Raw genomic sequence first — 27,829 nt, forward strand, 5'->3', positions numbered from 1 at the left:
TGTTTTGAACCAAAATCAGATGTGGGTGGATGCAGAGAAATGCTCTTCTTTCTCTTGTTTTCCAGATGCAGACATAGGTGCATTTGTATTGACCCAGAGATTCAAGTGAGAACAAGCTGCAGGTTGCTAAGACCGGGCAGACAGGGACTCACACTGCTAACATGTCCAGCAGATAGGTCTGTTACCACAGAGGATTGGATAGCTTTCTGAATTTGAGGCAACACCTAGAGTCAGTGCTTCCTCTAATACAAGGTACAGGCACTTTCTTCAAAAACTTTTCAGAAAAGCAATAGCCATCTCACTTGCATGAAATGAGAGCACTATTAGTTATTCCACATGTTCCAGCCATTAGAACCTTTGCATTCCCAAAAACGTACAGCTCACAGTACATACCATTCTCCACAGTTCTCCATTTTCCATTTCAACTGAAAAAAGAATGAAGAGATTTCCTCCTGTCTAGGTTACAAATCACTGAGCTTTGCCTCAAGAGAAGGTTTGAGGCGTGACTTCTAGCTCTGTAATGACCCAAGAAAACAAATTGAATGTCACCCAGGGCACTGTTTCACATAGCACAACAGAGAGTGGTTGACACCATTCCCAAATTTCGATTCTACAAGCATCACACTGGCACATACTGAAAAAAGATCTTAGTGTTCAGTAATCAGAGCTGGAAAGCACGAGTTCATCACTTCTCTCCCAGTGTTTTGGCTGCTGTTTTACAGAAAGAAATAAATGAAATTGTAACATCTCTCTTATGGGGGAAACTTTAAAAACAGCTATATCCTGGCAACAAAACAAATAGATCATCTCTGTTGTGCAGTAATACAAATGTCAACTAGCCTAAACTCTCATTTTCTCTAAATGAGAAAACATTTTCTAATTTGAAATTCTATATTTACATTCCAATGTACGGTTTTTTTTCAGAGAATACAAAACTACGTCCAGTAAAATGTTACAAATATGAAATAATACTACCAAAATAATCCTACATGATAATTGTGATAACTGTATACATGAAGCAATTTTCAACAAACAAGCCTGCAGATTGCATATTTGTAGAGCTGTAAGATATCTGGTAGTCTGCAAGCTGGAAGCTTCCTAATGTAATCCATGAAAGCTTCTACTCACTGGAAGCTGCTGGCACAATGGAGCCAACAGGTAATGCTTCTTTAGACTTTTTTTTAGTTTGAAACAACCTGCAAAGGGTAACTTCTGTTTAAAGGCATGAAACAAAATGAGCTCCTGCTCGTTTGGAGGACAGTCTGCACAACAGCCTTAGTGCCCTTCTTGAAAAGTAACAGAAGTATAAACAGCAATCCAAAAAAACTAGTTCATAATAATATGTTTGACTCATTCAAAAGACATACTTCTCTGTTTTCTAATGGACCAAAGACAGATCCCTGCTGCTCTTCCTTATTTAGTAACATTACCCTTCCATTATAGCTAGTTACCATCACATCCCAAACTCTCTATTTCAAGGTAAAAGGCTTTAATTTTATTTCCTCTGGCATATTGAAAAACATTTTAAATGGGGGGAAAAATAGCAGACATGAAATAAGAGCTCTGGTTTAATGATGTCAACAACTTATGAACAGTCGCAAGGCTCAAAATATTGTGGAAAAATGTTGGAACAAATTTTCCATCTAAAAGTAGGGAAGACATCAAATACAAAACTCTAAGATGTATTAAACAGATCTGCTTTTCCACACAAAGAAGCAATCATGTAATCACCGTGTATTTAGTTGCTGTTATCCTAGAAAATTACCACAGTGCTTTAAAGTTTTACACTGATTCAAGAACCAAGAAGCCTCACCCAAACAGCACCAAGAACAATTTTTACAATTTTGTTAGAACTGCTACGGTGATTCAATGGAAATACATTGCCCTGGTGTTATCCGTATGTGAACTATAAAGTGCCATTACACGTTCTTTGCTAATAGACACCCGACCCCACTTTAGGGCAAAACCCATAAATTTTAAAGGAAAAAGACTTTTTTTCCCTTTTGCTTGAAGAAGGGAATGGAGAATATCAAAGAGGACGTTTCAAAAACTTATGTTACAGCTCATACGAGATGAACAAGTTGTAACAGCTATTACTTCACTAAATTACCCTTGTGAAAACATTTATATACTGTTCTGTGAAGGAACTTACATAGTCAACACTGTGTAAAACAGTTCTGTAAAGGAATTTACATAGTCAATACTGTGTAAAACAGTTCTGGTCACACTGTAAAACAACCCAGGATAAATTATCATTCATTTTATTATACTGAAATACTCCAGTTAGTAAAGAAAGACTAATCTAACAGACTTGCTAGCATTATAGTGTCAACTTTTTCACGCAATAAATGAGCAGTCCTCAAGGGTAAGGCATAAAAAAGTCAAATTATCTCAAGATGAATCTCAAAGCTGAACGGAGGAGCTGTCTTAAAATCCCAACTTTACTTTAGGGAAACTAAAAGCAAAGGAATATAATAAACTGCAGCACCCTTTGTCTGTGGAACTATTTTTGGCTATTGCCAAAGACAGGAGTCTGGACTAAATGAGCTCTGATCTGATCCAGTACAGCTGTTCTTAAGCACTTTGTACAGAGCCTCGTCTTACTGGTGCTGAATAGAACTTCCAGCCTGTGAACAGAGCTCATAAAGTTTCCCAGTACACAATCTGGGCACTGCAGTGAAGTTTCTTGCAGCAATATACGACTGCCTTTTCACTCCATACTAGAAATTCCCCAGCAATGAATCACGTTTCCAATGACACTACAAGATACAAACGAAGGGGCTTCTCATTTGAACAGGGAGGCGAGCTAGAGAGCTGTTGACAGCTTCACCTCTCATCACCACCTGGGAGCTGTGCTGCTGTATGTGAGTCCTCACAGCATGCATGAATCCTGCTTCAGTCACACGCCAAATCCAGAAGCACAGCTCTGTCTTTCACTGATACCTATTCGTAGGCCTACGGAAAGCTATCCCCTAAAACTCTGTCCTTGTAACTAGTTATCCTTGTAGCTTATTCTCACAGTTTATGAGCTTCGGTTTTATGGGTAATGAGGTTTACTTTGGGCGTTACCTTCAAAGCTGTATATTCAGTAATGGCCTTTTTTTCAACATGGAGAAATGTACAATGCCACAACAACATAGCAATGACTGTTGTATGAACGTTTGCCTGGTGTTTGGGATTTGCAGGGGTTTAGCTATCCTCTTTTCCTATGAATGTCAAAAGGCAATGATGCTCCAGCCTCATACATCACATCCAGACCTACAAGCATGCCAACCGCAATGGACATTTAGGGAGGATCCGAGGAACTACAGGCCTGTCAGCCTGACTCCGGTACCAGGGAAAGTTACAGAGCAAATCATCATGGGTGAGATCACACAGCACATGCGTGGCATCCAGGGGATCAGACCCAGCCAACACAGGTTCATGAAAGGCAGGTCGTGTTTGACCAACCTCATCTCCTTCTACGACCGGGTGACCAGACTGGTAGACAAGGGAAAGGTGTTGATGTAGTCCACCTAGACTTCAGCAAAGCCTTTGACACGGTCTCTCACAATATTCTCCTGGGGGAACTGGCTGCCCGTGGCCTGGACAGGTACACCATGTTTTGGGTAAGGAACTGGCTAGAGGGCCGTGCCCAGCAGGTAGTGGTGAATGAAGTTAAGTCCAACTGGCGACCTGTTTCAAGTGGAGTCCCCCAGGGGTCGGTACTGGGGCCCATCTTGTTCAATATCTTTGTTGATGACCTAGATGAGGGCATTGAGTGCACCATCAGTAAGTTCGCAGACGACACCAAGTTGGGAGATGGTGTCGATGTGCCTGAGGGTAGCGAGGCCCTGCAGAGGGATCTGGATAAGCTGGATCACTGAGCTGAGGTGAATGGGATGAGGTTCAACAAGGCCAAGTGCCGGGTCCTGCACTTTGGGTACAACAGCCCCATGCAGCGCGACAGGCTTGGGGATGGGTGGCTGTGAGTGTGAAGAAAAGAAGGACCTGGGGGTACTGATTGATGCTCGGCTGAACATGAGCCAACAGTGTGCCCAGGTGGCCAAGAGGGCCAACGGCATCTTGGCCTACATTAGAAATAGTGTGGTCAGCAGGAGCAGGGAGGTCATCATCCCTCTGTAGTCAGCAGGGGGAGGCTGCACCTTGATTGCTGTGCTCAGTTTTGGGCCCCTCACTACAAGAAAGACATTGAGGCCCTGGAACGTGTCCGGAGAAGGGCAACGAAACTGGTGAGGGGTCTGGAGCACAAGTCTTACGAGGAGCAACTGAGGGAGCTGGGATTGTTCAGTGTGGAGGAGGCTCAGGGGAGACCTCAGTGCGCTCTACAACTTCCTGAAGGGAGGTTGTGGTGAGGAGGGCTTTGGCCTCTTCTCCTAGGCAACAAACAGGACCCGAGGAAATGGCCGCAAGCCGTACCTGAGGAGGTTTAGGTTAGACATAAGGAAGAACTTTTTCTCTCAGAGAGTGGTCAGGCACTGCAATGGCTGCCCAGGGAGGTGGTGGAGTCGCCGTCCCTGGCAGTGTTCAAGAGGAGTCTGGATAAGTAGCTATGAGATATGGTTTAGTGCTTATGGCAGTAATGGTGATGGGAGGACGGTTGGACTAGATGGTCTCGCAGGTCATTTCTAACCTTGTGATTCTATGATTCTGTGACACACACCCTGCATCTTCCCTACAAGAGGAGAACAAACTCTCAAAAGTAAAGTGAATTCCCCAAAGCAATAATGCCTGCTTGAGCCATCCCAACTTCATTCATTAAATGGATTTTTTTCAAGGATTTCTCAATTGAAGTAACTTAAAGCATGAACGCTGGCTTTATTTAAAATGCTCACCTTCACAAACACCACACGCCTTCTTTAACCTGCTGCAAGGAACTTCCTAGTGCCACTAGTGAATGGTTACTGTGGTTTGGTAGAAATTTCATTTCATTTTTGCTTATTCTTTGTACAGGACACAGATCTCTCATAGTTACTGAAGGTAAAATTTCTGTAATGTGTAGCTTCTGACTGAGATTGGTCTTTGTATTAACACAGTGCAGATGAACAGATCAGCTAATTTACCATTTTCTATCAAGTATATTGAGGCAGTTCTGTCAATTCAGAATAAAAAAAATTGTTCCAAGTGTAGCATTAGGAGTATTCACACAGAAAAACACCAGGCTCTGCATGGAGTATTAGCAAAATATAACCATGTTTCTCTGTGGGAACTTTTCATATGATAGCCCTTCCTAGGGAAAATATATAAAAGTTGACCTATTTTTTTCCACAAGACATATTTTTCTCAAAGGAATAATACTGAACACAGCTGTGGAAATATTAGATATTCAACAAAACTATCAAACAAGACAAAAATCTTCTAAGTGATTATGTAATGATATTTTTACAGGATGAAAATTGCAAAAAGAAGGATTAAAATTGACTTCACTTTTTTCACAGCAATTTCTCTAAGATCCTGAAGGTTGGTTGTGCCATGACATTACATCCTCCAGCCTCAGGCTTTCCATTCCTTAAAAGCCCTGTGAGCTAGAGGTTGACTGCCCTTGTGAATCTCTCTCTCATGGTTCAGATCCCCATTTCAATGCACATTCTTTGTTTAAAACATACACACATGTACATACGGCTTGTTTTCTTCTAACGGAAGGCAGTTGTGAACTTGTTCAATAAAACCCAACCAAATACCAGTCTCCCAGGGAGAACTCTTTTTCCAGTTTTCACCAAGTTTGACTCTCATAATGGAGAATTCTGGAAGATACATTCTTTTTCAATTAGACCAATTACATTTTGGGTATAAATCGAACATTAAAACCTACTACAATTTCTTGCATGTTTCCATTGCTGACCTGTATGCTGAATTTTAGCATATGTTTCATTCATATGTATGCACAGTTGCATGAAATATTTTTCTTTTGAGTATGTCATGCACTCATTTCTTTTGTGTTGTACTTGTTTTGTACTGGAAAATGCAAAATTATTATTCTCTTGCTTTTTGCATGACACATGGATTCAAACAGATCTGGGTTTTATACAATATATATTTACTTTGAAGATTATTTGGATAGACTCTAGTAATGCCATGAATGAAAGCAACATTGGCTAACTCTATTTTTGCTGAATTAAATCTCACTCCAATCTTCTGAGCAAAGAAATAGGATATGTGCACCTTTCACCTTAACATCTTACGCAGAAATTATAATAAAACCAACAAAACAATGGTATACTTCTATTGAAATCATATGTAGAGAAATTACCTCAGTGATTGGTTTTGTGGTTTTTTTTATATTTTTTTATTATTTAATTTTTAATATTGGTAAGTAAGCTTACTTTCCAAAGTCAAAGTTATTTAGTACTGCTGCCAGCAAACCAATGGAAATCACAATTCTGTGTAATATAAGCATTCATGAAAAAAATCACAGCCTTGGCTTAACAAATTGTTCTACGAAAAGGCCTCATTTTCCACACCACAAGTTTATACATGCAATTACGATATACGGTTTTCTTTCAACTTACATAAGTATTTCCACCAAGTGGTAAAAGTAAGTTCTATCATCAGTGAGTTTCTATCTATGATAAAAAGCAGTGCAAAACCATCCAGGCAACCAACCATCTTTACTAAAGCATTCCTGCATTTCCAACAAAATACCTTTAAAATTAGTACATTGAGCTGTATGTCAGACAATTCCAATTTCTCTGCTAGTTTCTATCTGGTCTTTCAGCTTAGCTGTCAAGTTTTTTGTGTCTTGGGCTTTCATCTGCCTACTTGCCAACTCTGCTTCTAACACCTATGCCTTATTTTCAGCTGGGATGGGATTGTTTTCTTCAGAGTGCTTGGTATGATGCTGCCTACTGCCCTGTCCCGTGTGTACAATGGCAAGCAAGACTGAGCTTGCACAGAGGTGCAACCACCTCACACTGCATATTTAGTAGACCACCTACAGTATATTAAACACTGCAAGGTTTCTCCCATTTACACTTAGTTTCTATATTTGTGCCTTTTCTTCTTAAACTTACTTGTGGTTTTTCTCTACAGTTGAAAAAGAAAAAGAATGAAACATGCTAAAATTCAGTAAAACACCTCATGACATATATATGAGCAAATAAAAGCAATGTGAATTCTGTTCTTTATGTGCCGATGTAGAAAAAAAACCCTACAAATTGCTTAATAGTTATGATTTCATAATTAAATGATAAAATAATATTAAAACCATAAGAGCTGTAGTTAACTACAACTAAAGAGCAGTCTTTCAGAAGTTTCCCAAAGCATGTAGTGTCAGACCCAGCCCTGCAGAACAGCTCTACTGCTACTGTGCCAATGAGACGCAAGTGAGACACTCCTACAGAATTCTCAGGAGCAAAGCACGCATCTGAGAACAGAGGCGAGATGAAGTAATATAGCAGGGCAGTAACTTCTTTAGTGAGATAATAGCCTTACTTTATTAAGAATGTTTCTGAAAGTCTTCAACTATTCCACAGTAACAAAATGCGTATTTCAAAACCTGCAATCAAACAGACTTTGGACACCTTCCTAGAAATGTTACTTTTTCCAGCAACACAACAGTATATGCTGGAAGTACATGCAATCTATTTACAGACTAATGTACTTCATTAAACCTGACGTGCAAACTGTGGACAGTGACTATAAGTGTCACATACATTGCTTCTGCTTTTAATAGTTTCTGTCATAAACTGACCCAGTCACTTTCTTTTAGATCCTTGAATTTCCAGTGCAATTTAAATTGCTTTTGTTGATAAGCAAAGCTAGATACAAGCACAGTGCCATACCAAATTATCTTAGCAGGCTGACTAACAGACTCGGAACACTTCACGTTGTACTGGAATACAAAGAACGAGGTGGGCACGGCTCTCTTTTTCCCCTCAAAGCATCTAACACTCAATGGAAGTTGATCTCAGATGTCTTAAACGCTGTCTTACACTCTGAACAACATGAACCTTTCAAAAGGTTCTAAGAAAACTATCATTTAGGCTTCTATATAAAACAGAGAAAAAAGGAAAAACAGGATGCCTTTACTTTGCAGGCCACCAGTCTTTTGCTTTTGTTTTTGCTTTTATTTTATTGTTAAACTTTCACAGTGTAAACACTTGGTATTCTATGAGGGAATGTAGCATTCAGAAACAGAATATTTTCCCTATTATCTGAGTGATTCAGTAGTTTGGCATTAGTTGCAGAACTTTTCATTTTAACTACTGTTTGATTTTCCATGAAACACTGTCTGTGCTCCCAATGCCTATAAGAAAGATCAGCATTGTATTCCATAAAACTGTCATACAATGCTATCAAAACTCAAGTTTTTGCACAAAACTCCAAAGCAATACGAATAACTGACATGTACTGGAACCAGAACTATTTCAAGACCTTTCTTCATCAAGCAAATTATTTCCCAGGTAGAGCAGATTCCCCATCCAGTCAAGTTCTAAATTATTTACGGGATCAAGGAGATGAGAATCAAGGTGGGAAGAAGGCAGCCTGGGACTACTTCAGCAGTATTCCCACATGGAGATGTTTGTACTGATCTGCAGCCTAAGGTAGAACCAACTTAACTTACTCATCTAAGGCAACCCAAACTGCAATGGTGAAGGACTAGATCTGTGTCTTTGGGTTACCGTTTCACCTCTCTAGTCAGTCATGATTGCCAGATCACTGATTGCATAGAACATTAAAAATACAAGGCAAACCCTTAGCAGATGCTGCTGACAGTCAATGATAAATCTGACAATCACATGGGTACGTGTAGAATTGGATCCCAGCTCTTTTAACACCACAAGCTGTGACATATTTCTCCATGTAGACAGTAAATCTATATATAATATGTTAATAAAGGCCAGACTGCAAAATGAAACAGTTGTTGCTGTTTCCAACTTGGCTGTCAAAAATATGCAAAAAAGTACATACTAACAAATAAAAGCTAATGCACTGCAATAAATAGCAATGATCCCTAAATACGTACCGACACGTAATTACTGGAGAGTCAAGACAAACAAAAAAGCTGAAGAGTACAGTTTCTCTGCTTTCAGACAGCTTGAATGCCGTAGCTCAAGTTGAGAAAAGCCAAGAAATGGTTAAAATCAAAATGTGCGACTGCTCTCAACATGGGCTGGTTCTGAGCATGAAAGGAATAAGTCATGTTATTAAAATGTGATGGGCAGTCTCCAAGACAGATTTTTGCAGTTGATGTTAGATTCATCACTTTATGTAAACCACATTTATAAACAGTGCTAGTAAATGAAAAAGTATTTATTTTGCCTTACAAAAACAAATATATACAAGATCAACCTAAAAAAAAAAAAAGACTGCAGTGTAAGCATAATCCACATATGGCAGCATATGCTTGACAGCTCAGACACACTAAGCAATAAAAATATAGTTCCTTTTGATAAAGAAATCAAGGTAACGTTTTAAGAACAGAATTCTAATTTCCTATCAGTTCCTTCACTGTTGGAAGTAGAAATCACTGTAAACACCTGAACAGTTCCACTTTCAATCAACTTTCATTTACTAAACATCCAATATAGAAGAGAACATACATACTGTTGCTCAGAGTCCTTTCTATTAAAGAGCATCTTTTGTCAATTAAACCTGAATGTCCTGGACTACACGACTGCCACACATCTTGTTGAACCAACTTAAAACCCAAATCTGCTCTTCATAAAAGAGCAGAAAACAGTAGGATCAATTTTGCTTTCCATAGTATCTGCAAATGTATCACCGCAAATCAACTGCTTTATAACAGATCCAAGATAGCAGCAGCTGATCCTAAGCTCAGTAGACTGCAGCTAAATTGTTTGTATGTCTGCTCCACATCCTACAGAAGAACACTGCAGTGTTACCTATAAAGTGAGATGAGCAGAACATCAAGCACCTAGCATCAAACCTCTCAGTTGCACACTCCAGCTTTCATTCAAGACTCTACAACTGCCCTGCTGTGCTGGCTCATGAAATGCCATTGGGTCCAAACCTTCAAGTAAATTGGAAACAGGGACCCCAGAGAGGAATTCTGCAAGAGTAGTTAGTTTTCGTAAATTGGAAATATGCTGTGTTTAATAGACACAAAAATTAGACTGAAACCACTGGCCTATTTTAATGTTCAGTACTGCTATCAACAGCCAACATTTAAATACCAGAATTTTGTACTCCTGTGACCTGGAAGGGTTATTTTTGAGCATTTTGTTTTAGAATGCAACCATACGCATAATAAGATTACTAAGCTTGTATTTGTGATACTAAACAGTTTCATTACAAGAACGTAAGCATGTCAATGAGATCAATAGTTACTGCTATCAAATTGATATCTATTGCAAGACAGGATGGTGACATTTCTTCTAGATACTGCTTCACTTGCCAGAAAATTAAAAAACAAATACATATATGTATATTTAAAAGCATCAAAACTGAGCTGTCGCCAAGCACAGGAACATGCAGGGTTTCAGCAAAGCTAGGAACAGCCAAAACAGTTGATTCAGCATTTTTCTGCTGAAAGAAGTGAAAAAGAAGAAACCATTGCATTCATATCACAGCCCTCAGAGCACCCTCTCTTCTGTTAAAGAGCCAAGAAAACTTTAGAGGTTTAAAGAACAAATTTGTATTAAATTGCTAAAGTGCATCCAAACCAATGTCTTCAAATCACAAGAGTATTTGGTTAGGAAGCTTTGGTTTCTAAATGCAGGCAGGAGTGCAGATACATGCAATTTGAGATTTCAATAGACTTAAAGATCATCTCTCAGATTTTTATGTGGGAATGTGATTGCTCTTTAAACTGTAATTTCATTCTTTGGGAACAGCAATTGGGAGAAAGTTTATCATCACTCATCTATTCTGCTGGAACTGAAAAACAATGCAGGAAGTAACACAACTCTTATCTTGTCTGACACGATCTCACCCATGGTTTAAGCGTTGGTGTAATATCTATTTCTTCCTGAAGAAACTAACCGTAGACCAATTAACCAGTATGGGACTTAAACTGCCATTTTGCAAATGCTGACACATTACACTTAGATTATAATAAAAATCCAAGCTGTGCTTCTTAGCACAGAAGGAAGTCAACTAAAGAACCAGTTGGATCCAAGTTGGAGGAGGGAAGATTTAGGTTGGATGTTAGGGGGAAGTTCTTCACAAGGAGAGTAGTTAGGCACTGGAACGGGCTGCCCAGGGAGGTTGTGGATGCCCCGTCCTTGGACGTGTTCAAGGCCAGGTTGGACGGGGTCCTGGGCAACCTGATCTGAATGTGTATGTTTGGTGGCCCTGCTAGGCAGGGGGGTTGGAACTACATGATCCTTGAGGTCCCTTCCAACCCGGGTGACTCTGTGATTCTGTGTGTGATTCAGTTGAAGTCAGATGCACACGGAGCGCATGGAACCGGACAGATGCCATGAACTGGACATGCAAAGACACCAACGACAGAACTCGTGCTGTGGCAGCCTTGGTCACGCAGTTCTGAAGCACACGTAAGAAGGCAGCCTGCTGAGGGCAAACAAGGAACAGCTCCTTTTCTAAGCACTGTGATGTGCACGGCAGCACAAACAACATAACTCAGTGCAAACTCTCAGAGACTTTGTTTAAAGCAGCTCACAGCTCCAACCCTAGTCACAGAGCACAGCAAATACTGCCTCTGTTTTACAGATCTGCTTAATTTCTCATATTCAGTAGAGCTAGCTACACTGACCAAAACAACCTGATCTGCTTTGTGCATGCTTGGAACCATCTCGCCTAGACAGATACGTTGTACTGAAAGCATGAGCAGTACTGATATCTAACTGCACAACAAAGTACCAACGTGGTACCTTCAGAAGGCTTTGGCAACACATTTATCACTACAGGCTGCTGGCTCACCCTGCCACTGCTTAAAACTTTATACTTTTAATAGTGCCACACTCATAGAAGAACAACAGCAAATGTAATCAAAAATAAGTGTGATTCCATAGCAGGAATGACCTGAAATGGACCTCACTGTACTTCCAGTGGCCTGATGTCAACTATTATTAAACTACAGGTTTTACAAAGTCGTCCACTAGACGTCTAGAGTTAAGCCAGAAGTTTTGGCTCTCATACAAGCAGTGATGAAAAACATATGAGTGGTAACAAGTCGTCTTAATATCATTCTTCAGTACTAAGATGGGCTAATCTGAAGCAGCAGTTTACTCGGGTGTCACCCAGGGTGCCAGGAGGATCAAGAAGTTTGCAAGTGGAATTTTTCTTTATACCTGCTTTGCACTTCACTGCACTCAGTCTAACTTCCTTTCCCTCTCTTTTTTGTAAATGAAATAACTGGACAAAAAGATCTCAGGTGGATTATCAGAGTGCTTCTGGAAGAACTATCAGACTTGCAAGGTATGTCCAGTTTGAATACCTACTATATTTGTATAGCAATAAGGAATTCAGCAACAGAATACTAGCCACTATGCAGATTAACATCAATTAATTTAGAATAAATACCACTTCTTTATGGAACATATGAAAACCTACTTTGCTGCTGAAATAATTCTGTGATTACTACATCTGAGCTGCAAAGCAAAAAAAAAGGAACAGTGAACTATTTAACTATTAAGGACTTCTAACTTCTTAACAACTGCTAACAAGCATTTTTCTCCAGTTGTTACAATCTCTGAAACTCAATTCTATCTTATAACAGTTCTAACGTTTACAACTTACTATTAACTATCTGAATTTAGGTATTCAAGGAGGGGCTGCTGTTAAGTAAAAAAATCAGAAAAGTAATTGAAATGACATTTTAAAGCCATAAGCTTCTCCGAATGAAAATAACTTTAAGAACTCTTAGATAACGTTTAATAACATGGGTGAAGCAGCGTTTTCTATGAAAAGTAAATACTCACCAAACACTGCTTCTATTATAAACAAGCTGTTAATTATTGAATTACATCGTTTCAAGACTGGACTGTTTCTCAAGAAAATAATTCTTCAGTAATCCCACTGGCAAAATATTGCCTCCTGTTTTTCTACAGCAAATTGCTCAGCAGGGAGTAGACAAAGAGTTAAACAGAAACTCATTTATTTGTGGAATGGGACAATGACTAATAGAACCAGAACTATTTTTAAATAGAGCTTTCAAAACAGCAGCGGTCTTGCCTTTCTTTGGACAAAGTCTGTGCACAGTGCAATGATGCGTGTTATTAATGAACACGGGGATTTTTCTCTGACTCTGTCAAGACCACCAGCGTGCCACTTCAACATTTCCTTTTCAGAAACAGTGCCATAGGAAATGTGCCTTCCTACACTGCTAACTGGGTTTTGTAAACACACTTCTTAGAGTTTCACGACGTTAAAACCTTACCTATTAACCACTGCAGGTTGTAAGGGGTAAGGCAGCAGAGGCAACACATTGCAGTAGTGCCAAGGAGCTCAGCCATCTCCTACTAACAGCCTTATTCTGTCCCCACGAGAAGCTTTTCCTCCCATTACTCACGTTTATAATTCTCATGTCACAGAACTGTTGCATGCTTATGTGGGAATTTCCCAGGCAGTCTGTAAGTGGCTTTAATCCCATCCCATACTATGACATCACCTGTGTTTAATTTGGTATAAATGTTATCCTAAATTAACAATAGAAAAAGTTTATAGCTTCCATGTGCTACTTGGCAATCTGTGTTTTGATCACCAGATTAGTGAGGATAAGTATGTCACAGCAATTTAGGATTGTTAAATAAAGTCAGCCTTACAGCATCTCCACATTCCCCACATGTAAAATGTACCGTCTGCATTCCTTTACCTCACTGTGAGGTGGCTGATGTTCCAGTGAGAAGGTGCTATTCAGAAAGAAACCGAAGCAAAAGCAGGACTGCTATAAAAATATGTAAAGAAGCAGTTGAGCCCACCCTGAATTCACTGCATTCTTTCTTGAACTCATCTACAATTCCCCCGCTGATAAAAACGAGAATGAAGACGGGCAGACTTTGTCTCAACAGCAGTGAGTGTTCAATGGAACACCCGAGCCCATCTAGCAGCTGGCACATGTAAAAAACGTTTAGCTCACTCTTCTTCTTCCCTGTCTCCTTGTTAACATTCCTTCCCCCTAACCCGGCTGTTCCCACCCATTTCTTTGTGCTGACTTTGACACCTGGACCGATTCTGTTTCATCTGGAAAGAGTGTGTTGGATTTTACTTTTTAAATGACACGAGTTTTCTGCTGGTTTAGTGAGTTCAATCAGCACAGTGAGCAGCCTGGGTGAAAGACCTGGTAAGAGAAAACAGTATTTGCCTGAAAGCAGAACGAGCCTGAAGTGGCAGCAATACGCCATTAGGAAAGCTGCATTCATGAGCTGTGTTTTCTGAAAGAAATTAAATACTTCCTAAGTTTATTATGGTAAAATAATCTTTAAGATTTAAAGAAAGATTATTACAAATGTGAATTTTGGGCTTTAGCTTTATTCATTCTCTTACTCTTTAAGTATGCAGAAAGTTTGTGCTAGTGCTCTGCAATGTGCTACAATCTGAACATTCCTGCACAGACCTATAACAGCTACTTAGTGGGAAACTCAAGAGCACAGCCAAAAAAAAAAAAAAAAGAAAGGAAAAAATCACTTAAAACCTCCATAAAATCCCATGTAGTTCTTCAGCCAGTACCACCCTGCAGTCAAACTTGGTTGCTGCTGCTAGCTACTAAGTCAGAAAGCAGTAAGAATCTCCTAATGACAAAATGGGAAGATCACATCAGGCAAAGCCTTTCCTCTTTGCTTAAAAAAATGGATTACATCTCAGGCTTTGTTTTGCAAAGGGACTTGTGTTCAAGACTTTTAGCTCACAGGACTAATATATTTTGCCAGTGGCATAATACAACATTACTTTTGTACAAGTGTTTGTGAGCAACAGCTATTTTTCAAGAGCTGAATAGGGCCATTGCTCCAGTCACAGTCCTCAACCTTTTCATAGCTTGAAGTCTGAAGTCATGTTTTTCAGTATCTGAGAGGAAAAACACAATCTGTTTGCTATAGGTACAAGCACGGAAATTGATTTAAGTGGTTTCTCCAGCCAACTTCATAACACCAGATCCAGAGCAGCATGTCACAACAGGCATGAAAGATTATTATTTGACTACGATAAATTTATATATACAGTGCCCATCAGAATTAGAAGCTAAAGAAGACTTAGAAAGTAGGTGTCCCAAGGTACAATGAACACTTGGAAGCTTGGCATCCTACACACAGACTGCACTGCACTGAGCACAGCACAGAGGTCGCTCACTCAGCACCTAAGCAGCCAGAGGGAGACCAGGCGACCGCCCATCTTAGAGAACCCAGCCATTAAGGCACGCAGCCAAGAGCAACTCAGCAGTCTGAAGGACCTCAATCTCCTCATCTCATCATTTTGTATAACAAAAGCATGGAATTTTTGACTGCTTTGCTGCAGCAGAAGACTGATAGGACCAGAGAACCCAAAGGTGTACACCAAACGAGAACGCAGTTCTCTCCAAACAAAACATTGCAGGTTCCATATCTTGATCTCCACACTATTTCCATTCAGAAACCCTTTCAAGAGAACAAATTGCTCAGGATTGCAAGTATAACTATTGAATTATTTCTAAGTGCACTGAAACAGAAGAGAAAAAAAGAAAATATGGGAAATATATATATGTGAACCTTCTTTTAAGAGACAGTTAAATGAGTAAAATATACAATACTCAGATGAGCTCTCAACTAGGTTACAATAAATATTAAGATACAATGTATGTTGTGCTTGTTTTCAGATATATTAGAGAGGAAGAGGTCACTTTCTTCTTTTTGAGGAGAGTGGATTTTGTGTAATCTACATATTGGTAGCCTTTATCATTTTAAACACCCTGAAACATACACAGCTACATGAGCATCGTGTATGCAGTACACAGCATTTCAATGTTGCTAAGAACTATGTACAAGAAACATCAAAATCATCCTGCATGTAAACACAAAACTGACAAATCCTAGAACTCTGAATGAGTCAACTCAAACCACTGCACAAATCAGCACACTGCTTTTGCTGTGATTGAGGGCTAAAGACAAAACGCCTACAGAAAGATATATGTCAGCTATAAACAGCTCAGTGAGTAACTAGGTGTACATCATCAGGTGATTCAACAGGAACTGCCATCCACTTAGTGCTTCCCTAAAAGAATATACGATAGTTTAAACAGAAACATCTTTATGACAGGATATGCATAATAGGAGTTGCAGCTGCCCCTCTTGATTTGCACAGTGTCCAGTAAAATCCAAGCCTCCTCCTGAATTGTGCTTTGATTTTTTTTTAAATAGATGACATTAAAAAAACCCACTTTATGTACTGTTTGTGATGAATCCCCAGAACGCATCCAGAAGAGAAGCCTTAGAGAAGCAATGAATTCCTCAGTTTCTATTTACTAACATTTGACTAATCCCCATATGAGACTGAAAACATGCAGGCATGCACAGCTAATGAACTATTTCAAGGTGACAAAACTTATTTCTTCCATAAATACTACTCTAAAATCGTCAATTAAGAGCAGCAGCTAATATCTCCCAACAAGAGATTGGCCTTTTTGATCATACGATCCACCGACCCATCAGAGCTCCTGTGGTCCGAAGAGATCACTTCCCTCACTTCTGGCACCTGCTGTGCTCATAGGGTTTCTTAGATGCTCCAGAGGAATTTCAAACCTGTATCCTACGTATGGAAACAAGTTCCTGTTTGCTAACAAAACTTAAAAGTATTTTCTGTAACCTCAAGGTGAGAACATCCTGTACAAAGACAGGTTCTGAAGTCATGCTGACAACCAAATTCCCATGTACCACTTGTATGGAGGGTAAAGAAACCATGGAAAAGGAGAGTACGACACTCAAATTCCAACCCATATCATTAGGATTTGCAGTAGAAAGACAGAATTTAGACTGCATTGGTTTCAGCCTTGGTACATTTTTGCAGAAGTAGAGAGAAGCCAGTAGCTCCTAGTAGATGACCGACTTCCCTGTAGCACTGGATGTTCTGGTTGTAAAACCTTAGTTACTTGCTTGTAGAATCTAAATGATGTCTATGATCACTGTATTTTCTCTGAAAGTTGTGAAACATTCTGAGGCAGTTCTTACTACCTCTATTTCACAGGTTATCTGGGTCAATGAAATCATTCTTAGAATAAAAATACAGCATGCAGAAAACACTCAAAGGCTTTGAACTGCGGACCGCCATCATCAGTAACACAATGTTATGTAGTTAAGGGCTGCACAACTCAGACTCCTGGTTTTCTCAGTCAGTACAGCTAAAAGAAATCTGGTAAAAATCCATCTCAAGAGAAGCAGAAAGAAACTGAATGAGCAGCTGGAATAGCAAAACATTTTCCCATGTTTTTGTAAAGATAAATCTTTTGAAATCCTCAGTAGCCTGTGCATTCCTCAAGAACATCAGATGAAAAGTAATTATAGATATCTGACATGGAGCTTTCTGCTTTGGAGGTGCCCTAAATGATCCAACAAGTATTTAATCAGAAGTGTCAAGACTGTAGAATAAATGGTGCTTAGGGGTATCCCGATGACAGCATTCTGCTTGCTTAATAAATGTTTCCCAGTTTTCTAGAAACAAGCAATGCACATATGTCCTTATACCTAATTAAAAGTATTTTTCATTAAGAATTAATACAACAACCTCAATTTCAAACTCTAGTAAGAACTGCTACAAAAACTACACTTTTAAAAGCCTTAATTTCAGAGCCTAAAGTAAATGATGAAACTATTTTTAAAACTGAACTAAGAGAGCTTTGATGGGACATTAAAGTCTGATGAATTTCACTTAAATTTAATATTATTTTCTTTTCATTTTCTTATTATACTAATGATTTCAATATTTTCATGCTTCTGAGAGCATTTAAAATATTTAGCCTTTACATAGTAATGTTCAAAACAGACCATTTTTCTGGACAACCAATTGTAGCAGGAATTGAAGACAACACTACACTACTTTTTTTTGCCGTTTCACGTTCACTGACTCTTGTATCTGGGATTTTCCATTTTCCTTTTCTATTAAAGGTCATCCATCCTGAGTAAGACAACATGAAAGAATACACACTCCTCCTCTTCTTGGCATTGTGCTCTGCTAAACCTCTCATTGGTCCTTCATATTTTACACTAAAGAATATGATGCTCCAAGATATGGAAGAAGAAGATGAAGACGATGACGATGACAACTCTCTGTTTCCAACCACTGAACCAATTATTCCTCTAATCCCTTTTGATCTATTCCCAACGTGCCCCTTCGGATGCCAGTGCTATGTGAGAGTTGTCCACTGTTCTGATCTAGGTAAGAGTTGTGCTGTCCATTTAATTCTCCTTTCAAGACTGTTTTTAAAGGATGAATTCTCCAGCTCCGTAATTTGCACAGCTTCACATATTGAGGCTGTTTGTTCTGGATAAGGAAAGGCTCCAGGGAGACCTGAGAGCAGCCAGCCTCTAAAGGGTCTGTAAGAAGGAAGGGGACAAACACTCCAGGAGGGTGTGTTGCAACAGGATGAGGGAAATGGTTTCTAATTCAAGGAGGGGAGATTCAGATTGGACATAAGGAAAAAGAGGTGGTTTTTATTTATTTATTTATTATTATTATTATTATTATTTACAGTGAGGCACGGGCACAGGATGCACAGAAATGAGGTGGTGCCTCATCCAAGGTGAGGCTGGAGGGGCACTGAGCACCTGATGGAGCTGCAGATGCCTGAGCTCATTGCAGGCAGTTGGACTAGATGGCCTTTAGGTGTCCCTTCCAACCTAATGATTCCATGATTCTTTGTTACTATACAGCTTACATTTCTTTTTTCCAATCAGGATTGCAAAATAATAATAATAATAATAATAATAATAATAAAATTAAAAAAAAATTAAAAATTGATTAAATTATATACAAGAGGACAAGCAGAAAAAATTCCCCCATCTTTGGTTTGTACTCAATAAATTACCCTTGTGCCAAAAAAAGGCTTTGGCTAAAGAGCTGCTTCATTCACAGCTACAAACAAAGGAACAGTTCAAACATCAAGACATGATAGCAAAGGGAAAAGCAGCCATAAGTAAACCATAACTAAGTTATAATGCAAATATGCAAGTGGGATACCAATTATTTGCTTAGCTTAACTCCAGTTACAACTGAATATCACTGCTAACAAGATTTTAAACTAAGGCCAATCTGCCACTATTAATGTTACAGATACATATTCATCCCTAATGATCACAATTCCTAAGTATGAATTCATTATTAATTGCTCCAGTCGGAATTAGTCTCACTGAAATTTTCTGATGATTCAGGGTAGCCAAAGGACCAGGATTCCAAACTTAACCCCAGGCTCTTCCCATCTTAGAAACATTGAATCCAAATTCTGTGTTTTTGCGTTTTTGTGTTTGCTTGTTTCTGAATCTGCCATTATTAAGCAATACAAACAAGCAAGTTGCTATCCCTTCGCTGGTCCCTCCTGCTGAGTCAGGATGGCATGAACTGGAGCAGCTTTGTAATCAAACAGGACTGGGGAATTTATGTAAGTGATAACTGAGCATTGGAAGCTGAAACATCGTATCTTGGCGGGTTACATCAAGAACCCACTGCTCAGCCCTGACATTAACGCACGGCAACGTGAGCAACTGGGCTGCTCCAGCAGATACTGAGGGCAGATGCAGAACAACAGACAGCAGTGGAGCAGGTATCTCACCAAGCCACAGGAACAACTTCGCTCCTAAATACAAAACAGCCACTGCTTGTCTGAGAACAAACTGCTCCAGCAGCATGTAATGAGCACCCCGTGGAAGCTTTCCATCAACAGGGGAATAAATTATCCCACTCATTTTGACATCCATCCTTACATAACCAGTTCCAACCACCATCAAAGTGTTCTCCATCTTGTGCTTTAGCGCCGATTGTTCTTTCCTGCTTAGCAGTTTATTTCTTTGGATGTGCATAATGCAATGTTTCTGTTTCTCTCACATCCTGAAATAGGTTTGACATCAATACCTCGCAACATTCCACCAGATACCCGCATGATTGACCTTCAGAACAACAAAATAAGAGAGGTCAAGGAAAACGACCTCCAAGGACTCACATCGCTTTACGTAAGCTTGTTCTTTTCTAATTTTGAAATCCTATTTAGCAATCTTAAATATCTTTATACTTTTAAAATATAAATGGTATTTCTCTTCTCCAACAGCATCCAGAAAAATGCAGTCCAATGTCTGCATGCTGGCTGCACAGGCATAGTAAGAAGTGAACTTCTTTGAGTTGTAAAAGTTAAAAATCCAGAAAACATACCATGTATGTATCACCAAAAAGATCCTCAAGACTTATTCAGTTCTAGGCATGTACAAGAACACTTCCTACATTTTAAAGGCTGCTGAGCTGTAAAACAGTAGAAAGAACTCACTCTCAGAAAGCACAGATTGCAATTTCCCATGAGAGAGTATCTCCAAAAGCAAACAACGCACAACCAATACATAGAGCACTGAAACTGAGCTTACATACCCAATTTTCCTGAACAGAACATAAAGCAGTACTGAATTAGCAAAAAAAGCTTTGTGCTTTTCAATGCCTTCTTCACATGCTCAAGTTATGCACAGAGATAGACTTTAAAATGAGTAGCAGGAGCAACTGATAAATCAAGAAAGTTACGGTATGCAATATAGAGAACAAAATAGGCTCAAAGACCCATAAAGATGGGTTAAATCTGTTCTGGAGTACAATCTCCACCAGATGTCACTCTAGATCCAGTACCAAGGAACACTGACAATTACAAAATTTTCATTGTAAAAATGAAAAATCTGCCCCACAAATCATAACATGAAGATCTATTGAATTTGGCGCATTAGAAAGACATGAAGTACACATTAAAGTAACATCAAATGAATCCTTTTTAGTGATATTTGGTTTTGAGCAAGGTTAGAAAATGTGCTGAGTGTGTTTACCCATGAGCTTTCTAATTGCTAGGAAACCAGAAGTGCGAATCATACTGATGCACTGTTTGGAACAATCAGTTTCCAGTTCCCCCTAAGAGTATGAAGTCTGGATACAGAATGGTTGTACACTTATAAGTGGGGTTTATAAAAGCTCTAACAGAAACAAAACTTCCAGTGACAGAGAAAAGCACTGGAATACTTCAGGAATCTCCACCTTATGCACTCGAGTCACCACTTAATTATGTGGTAACTAAAAACTCTGAGCTGCTTTGATTTTTTTCAACTGTTACTTTGTGATTATGTGGCAGGAATGAAAGCAACTTTTAGTTAAAGCAAAGTTCATTTTGTACTAAATGTCGGAGCATTGGTCTCCTTAGCAAAGCCACAGATGGCAACACGGATTAGGAAGGAAGCATTTCCTGTTTATTTCCTTGAGCTATTCCCATTTTAGCTGGAAAAAAGATTAATTCTGCTTTGCTCCAGTTTTTTTCACAACTCCAGGGAGAAGACAAATTCCCAACAGCACAAAGAAGTGAAAAAAGAAAATCCCAAACAAAACAATTAGCCAAACAACTCCCTGCCTCCCCTCAAGAAAAAAACTGAACAAAATGAACGAAATAGAAGCGTAGAGAGGTGATCCGACATGCAAAATGATTATCAGATACCTTGCTGCTTGCTGGCTGTGTTATCTCACTACAAGTTCTGTGCTGGAGTTTGTATTTTAGAGAACTGAAACATTTCGTTGTTTGACTATACCTCAGATTTAAGACCTCATCATCATAACGCACTGCTATAAGTTCTCTGTGTTGCTCTTCCCACATGTCATAGGCACTTGCTTTGAACAACAACAAGATAACCAAGATCCATCCAAAAGCCTTTCAGCCTACCAAGAAGTTGCGACGACTGTACTTATCTCATAACCAGCTAACTGAGATCCCAACAAACCTACCAAAAACTTTAGCAGAGCTCAGAATTCATGCTAATAAGGTTAAGAAAATCCCCAAGGATGCATTTAAAGGAATGAAGTCTCTACACGTTCTGGGTAAGTCTGAGCAGAAAGATAAAGTCTTCACTGAGAAATTAATATATTGCATACAACTTTCATTCAAACATTTCCTCAGCGTGGAAATTCATCTTAAAGAGATATTCATGATCATCATCACTTGAATTCTATTAGAGGTTGCTACAAAGGTAAAGTTCCTGGTAACCTTGCAAGCCTAGTTAGACAGCCGTTATTCGTTGATAGGTTTGCACCACCAGCCTGGGAACAGGTAATCAAAGTTACAAATGAATAGATTTCTAAAATATTAACATTCATTAATAAAATGAAATCAGTTAGCTATAACCTAGTTTAACAAACATAAAATTCCTATGCCATAAGTATTTTCTCTTCCTTTCTTGACAGAAATGAGTGCAAATCCTCTCAACAATGATGGAATAGAGCCAGGTGCTTTTGAAGGAGTAAATATCTACCACATAAGAATTGCAGAAGCTAAATTAACTTCAATTCCTAAAGGTACATTTTGTGTTACCTTATCTACTTTGTCTTTGCCAGCATAATCTGAAATGCAACATTCTCACATCGATATGATTATTACAAATTTCATACATTGAGATACATACCTCCTATCTTTCTCACTTTTCTTGTTCTCAGTGTACAGAAATACCCAGTGGTGCATCCCTAAGGCAGACACACTTAGGAACACACAGGGCAGCACAGCCAGGTCTCCCCTTCCATCCCCTTGCTCCAATAGGCATTCCCTTCCTGCCACTGCCATCCAGAGACATTTGTCAGGGAAAACAATCGGAAACAATGAAATGGCAGCAGCCACTTCAGGGCTTTCATCAGTTCTTAAGACAAGGTATTTCAAGGATCAGAAACTACCTGCGTGCTTATGGTAGCACTATCCCAGCACACAAGACATTTTTCTTGTATCATCATAATGCCATCTCTGTCACTCACCAGAACAAAATATATATGTAAAATGATTCAGATTTTCTCTTTGTTATGGAGAAATATCCTGTAAGAAAATACAGCATGAGTTCCAACTCATGGGCTCAGGGAAACAGGAATTCATACTAAGACATTCTTCACATATGGCAACTAAGTTTGTCTCCAGATCCGTCTTTCTGCACAAAATTAAAGATACCCATAACTTACAAAATACACTTAACATCTAAAGTGGACACGTGAGTAATCTTCTCTCGATACTACCTTGAACAGAAACAGCACTCTGTGGATCAGTGAACTGGAATATAAACTAAAAAAACAACACCTATCCAAACATGTCAGTAACCACAGAATGTAAAGCACAGCCTTACAGTTTCCTGTCTCAGTTGGGGCTACAACAAGGAACAGTAGGAGCAGGGCTCTGGGAGGCAATACTAAGAACAGAGAGATGTGGTTCGTCTGGCTTGGTGTCAGGGAGCAAACTAGACAAATGCTAGCAAAACCAAAGGTGAGATCACTAACTGGATGCTGTATAGAAGGCTTTTGTGTTCTGGCCTATTCACAAAGCACAGAAGAGCCAGCACTGAACTGGGGCTATTTGGTTTCACGTGAGGAAATCACTCTGAGTACCAGCATGGAAAAGAAGGTATCTGATAGCCCGTTTTACTCAGAGAATTCCAAAAGCTTTCCTCACAGACCATTTGCTAAGAGCTACAACAGCACCAATTTAAACCACAGAATGTTGACAAGCATTGCTGTTTTGTTTTTTGAAAATGTTACACACCTGTATCCAACGCTCCTTGTTTGACACAGCCTCATCCAGGACCCTAACCCTAACCCAGCCCCACACGAAGAAAAGAAGATATTAGGAATATAATAACTACTCCAACAATTACCTGTTAAATCATGTTTGCTTTTTCTCACACCAAGCATTTGTTTTTCACCAGATTTACCCTCCAGTCTACTAGAGCTTCACTTAGATGACAACAAGATCACAGCAGTCGAACTTGAAGACTTTAACCGGTATAAAGATCTTCAAAGGTAAAACTTGCAAGCAGAAAGCTTTCACCTGACAAGAGGTCAGTCCTGACAGGACCTCTTACTCAATAATTCCTTTATGAATATGACAATAGAGAACTCAAATTTGTAAATGCTTTAGAGTAAGAACTGCTGCAAATAAGACCAAACTTAATATATAAAATACATATATTATATATATTAAAAATATTAGCCCTGCTATTGTTACGTCTTACCTAGAATCCTCATTAGTAGTCAAGAATAACATCTGATTACAGAAGTATGAACTTCTTTCTCTAAAGCTTAGTTAAATAGCCTGAAAATTTGGCTGAGCAGTGCTGGATTTTGTATGGAGTAACAGAAATTACAACCAAAGAAGAACTACTGAATGGCTTTTAAATACCTACTTCAGTTTCTGAACAAACTGATGTAGAAAGGAGAAAAAGGAAACTACAGGATGAATAGAAGGAGCAAACAGGCCTAAGCTGCTACGTTCTGAATCACTTTTCAAGCAACACAAGATCAAGTTTTGCATAAAAACCAAATTAAGACCTAAATAAGGAAAATGTGGAAGTAGGAAAGATAGTAATACTGCTAATTTTAAAAACATGATGGTAACCTACAAACATGACTGTTTCTTTACATGATTTTCTGTCCTTTGGCTCTTTATCAGAACACCTTTTATTAATGAATGAGGGTTCTTTTTGTAGCTACACAACTCAATAAAAAGGCATGGTTTATTTCACAAGTAGATTTGTTGGCGCTTATCTTTCACTCTTGGACTAAAGAAGAACAAGTGCAACTAAAACTAGACAACAGCTCACATCTAATCAACTGTTGTCCTTTAAACAGAGAGTAAATTACAAAAAAATACTTGGTCAATGGGAGTTTCTTTCTGTCAAAGGTGAGACTTGATCATTCGTCCCCAGTTGCTTTTCCTATGAATACTCCTGTGAATTTCAGTCTTTAAAACAAAAAAACATGCCCTTGAATGCTGTTGTGAATCTCAATCTTCAATTAAATGTTCCTTGTACTGTTTCTAGGCTTGGTCTTGGGAACAATAAAATCAAAGACGTGGAAAATGGAAGTTTTGCCAACATACCAAGTATACGAGAAATCCATCTTGAAAAGAATAAGCTCAAGAAAGTTCCTCCTGGATTACCTGATCTGAAATACCTGCAGGTCATATATTAAACTTAATAGAAGTCTTTGGGAGTTACAGTTTGTTTGATACAATGCTGTATAGATTAGGACAATTAAAAAGCTAATTGTCACTGAGATATTTTGGCATTACTCATATGACAAAAATGAATTCAACTCAAAAGGAAGAATAAGCAGCAAAAAAGGAAAACACACTGCACACAGAAAAGATATTTGCAAAAAGTTTGTTACAGTTTCCATGCTAGGCAGATGGAATTTCTCCTTTCTACACTGAAAAAAAAATCTTATCTCCAAATAACATTCTCTATAAGACTGAAATGACTACGTTTTAAGATACATATTTTTTTAATTTTAGTATTTGTATTTTGAACTAGAAAAATACTGCATTAAGATGTACTCAAAACCCTGCCATTCCTGAAATCTGGAATGGCAATTAAAAACATATGTAAGATGTCAGACGTTTTGGGATGCAGACCAGAGCACAGCTTAGAGAAGCCATGAAGAAATGCACTGATGGCAGAACATGAGCTGTTTAGCAAAATCTTTTACCTATGAATATCACTTCCTTCTACTTGTCATTTCAATTCAAGTAAAAGGAATGTTTTTGATTCATGTTTGTGTATGTAAATATAGATATATAACATTGGTTTGTAATTTAAATGTAGTTTAACAGAAAAAAATAATTCTTTAGTCCACATACAATATTTTCTTCAATTCAAAATTCTACTAGCACAATTTTCTTACTAAATTAAGCTACATTAGCATTAGGCAGCTAATTGTGCAACCATTCCAACAAGTCTCTCCCATTACCAACTTTTCCAGAGAGTATTTCTGAAATGCATGAAATCAGTAAGAATGAACATCATAGGGGAATACAGTACTACAGCACTGCAATCATTACTAAAAGAGAACATAGGGTTGCATTTTAAGAGAATATTCCATAAGAACAGGGTCAAGATCTGACAACACAGTGATAAAATACTGTATGTTTCTTATTTCTTAGCTTTTGTGGGATGGGAGAGATTGTGATAGGTGGGAAGAATTTCCTAAGCGCTTAAAACAAGCGTTCAATTCCTAATATTGCTAACAGCCTGCATCCAGCTGATCTTACCACATACCTCAACCACCTCTTTGCTAATGGAAGTGTTTTCCCACTTACACACTGAGCTATCACACTTCACTGTTTTTCTCCTGCTGCAGGTGGTCTTCCTCCATTCGAACCACATTGCAAAACTGGGGGTGAACGACTTCTGTCCAACAGGAAGGAGAAAGAAGAAAGCGTTATACAGCGGCATCAGCCTCTTCAACAACCCTGTGAAGTACTGGGAGGTGCAGCCTTCAACCTTCCGCTGCATCTTAGCCAGGAACAGCGTGCAGCTTGGAAATTTCCTCAAGTGATGCCAAAGTCGGGGGTTAAAAAGCAGCCCGTCCAAACCGTTTCTACGCTACTTGAAATTTCCTGAAAATGCCAATTTTACAACATTTAACCAGTTTATGAAGTAATTACTATTTCAGACAAAATTAATTAGAAATGATATTGCAGCAGGCGCCATTGCCTTATTTGACAACGTTCAAGCCACATTTGAATAATTTAAGCAGCAATATTTATATCTCATGGAAGGACTCTTGGAATTGAAACTGGAAACTGCGCTTGGTGTTTCCTGTAATAGGTGTTGAATTCTTTAATCACATATTTTGCCACATACTTTTTTCAAAATAAATTCTAACACTAAAGTAGGAGTCACTTACTCCACAGTAAGGACCTTTCCTTTGGTAAATAGTATCGTTAAAAAAGATGCAAAAACCTACCAGACATTGACAAATTCTTGTGCTGTTTCTGGTAACCAGTGAACAGGCAAATATGCAAGAAGGTGGCACAGCATTAGCACTGTGAGGTCTTTCATCTCTAAACTAGAATGTATTTTAGTTTGGGAGATAAAAAATGGTTTTCACATCAAGAATTAGCACATAAGAACACTTAAAAGTTTGTGGTATTTATTCTTGCAACTTGAACGAGGAAATGTCCAATGTTTTCTATCAATATACTTTGATGCACTCCCGATGACAAAAGGATAATTCAAGGTTTATCATATGCTTTAAGCTTAATAGACTTGTTTACTAAACTCTGTAGGCCAGCACAATCATCTTCTCTTAGCTATAATAGTTGTAATCATATTTTTCATATAATTTTTTTCCTTTATATTCTGACATCACACGGGTTAAGAATCCCTCATTAATTTTACTAAGTATCCTAAAATTGCAGAACGCAAGCAGATAGCTGGAACTCAACAACCCTGACTTCTTACACAGGTCAGCACAACAGAATTCTCAATCCTGACAGTACTGTATAGAATGGATATTTTATATATCTATTTAGTGTATATTTGCTATTGGGATTCAAAATAAATTAAATAAATTTAAATAACACTTGCCTTTCTATACTTTATTATGATATGTCACATCAAAACATTCAGAGATTACATCCAAGCACCTTTCTCACTCTTATCTGCATTTATCTTACATTTTCTGTATTCTTCCTTTTTCAAAAACTACATAGTCTGCAAATATTAATTTTGTGATGTGATTGCACTAAAAGATTCAACAACACACTTGAAGCAGCTATGGGAAATGACACAGAAAATAGCAGAAGAAAATACGGCATAGAAAAGAAGCGATTCCAAACTCTCTGCTTTTCCTTCCTTCCTTAGGCACACTAGCCAATAAACCTCAAATCTAACATCAGTATTTTTCCATCAGCTTCATATTTTTGTATTGATATTCTGCTAGTATTACTACGCTGTTGCAGAATTAT

At 38.6% G+C, this 27,829-nt stretch overlaps 2 protein-coding genes across 3 annotated transcripts in view; one reads left to right on the plus strand and one right to left on the minus strand.

The window, feature by feature from the left end:
* The window catches only part of CENPP (centromere protein P), a 116,941-nt gene that overhangs the window by 38,225 nt on the left and 50,887 nt on the right, over positions 1-27,829 (minus strand). The window lies entirely within an intron of this gene.
* ASPN (asporin) lies at positions 12,042-27,442 on the plus strand. Its single transcript, XM_052679246.1, has 8 exons — positions 12,042-12,342; positions 17,994-18,264; positions 19,939-20,051; positions 21,717-21,930; positions 22,294-22,404; positions 23,787-23,880; positions 24,900-25,038; positions 26,218-27,442. Exons 2-8 carry the CDS (start codon positions 18,018-18,020, stop codon positions 26,413-26,415), a joined length of 1,116 nt encoding a protein of 371 aa, XP_052535206.1. The 5' UTR covers positions 12,042-12,342; positions 17,994-18,017; the 3' UTR covers positions 26,416-27,442.

This window comes from Tympanuchus pallidicinctus, unplaced genomic scaffold, assembly GCF_026119805.1.
Source record: "Tympanuchus pallidicinctus isolate F22 unplaced genomic scaffold, pur_lepc_1.0 scaffold17, whole genome shotgun sequence".
Taxonomy (NCBI): Eukaryota; Metazoa; Chordata; class Aves; order Galliformes; family Phasianidae; genus Tympanuchus; species Tympanuchus pallidicinctus.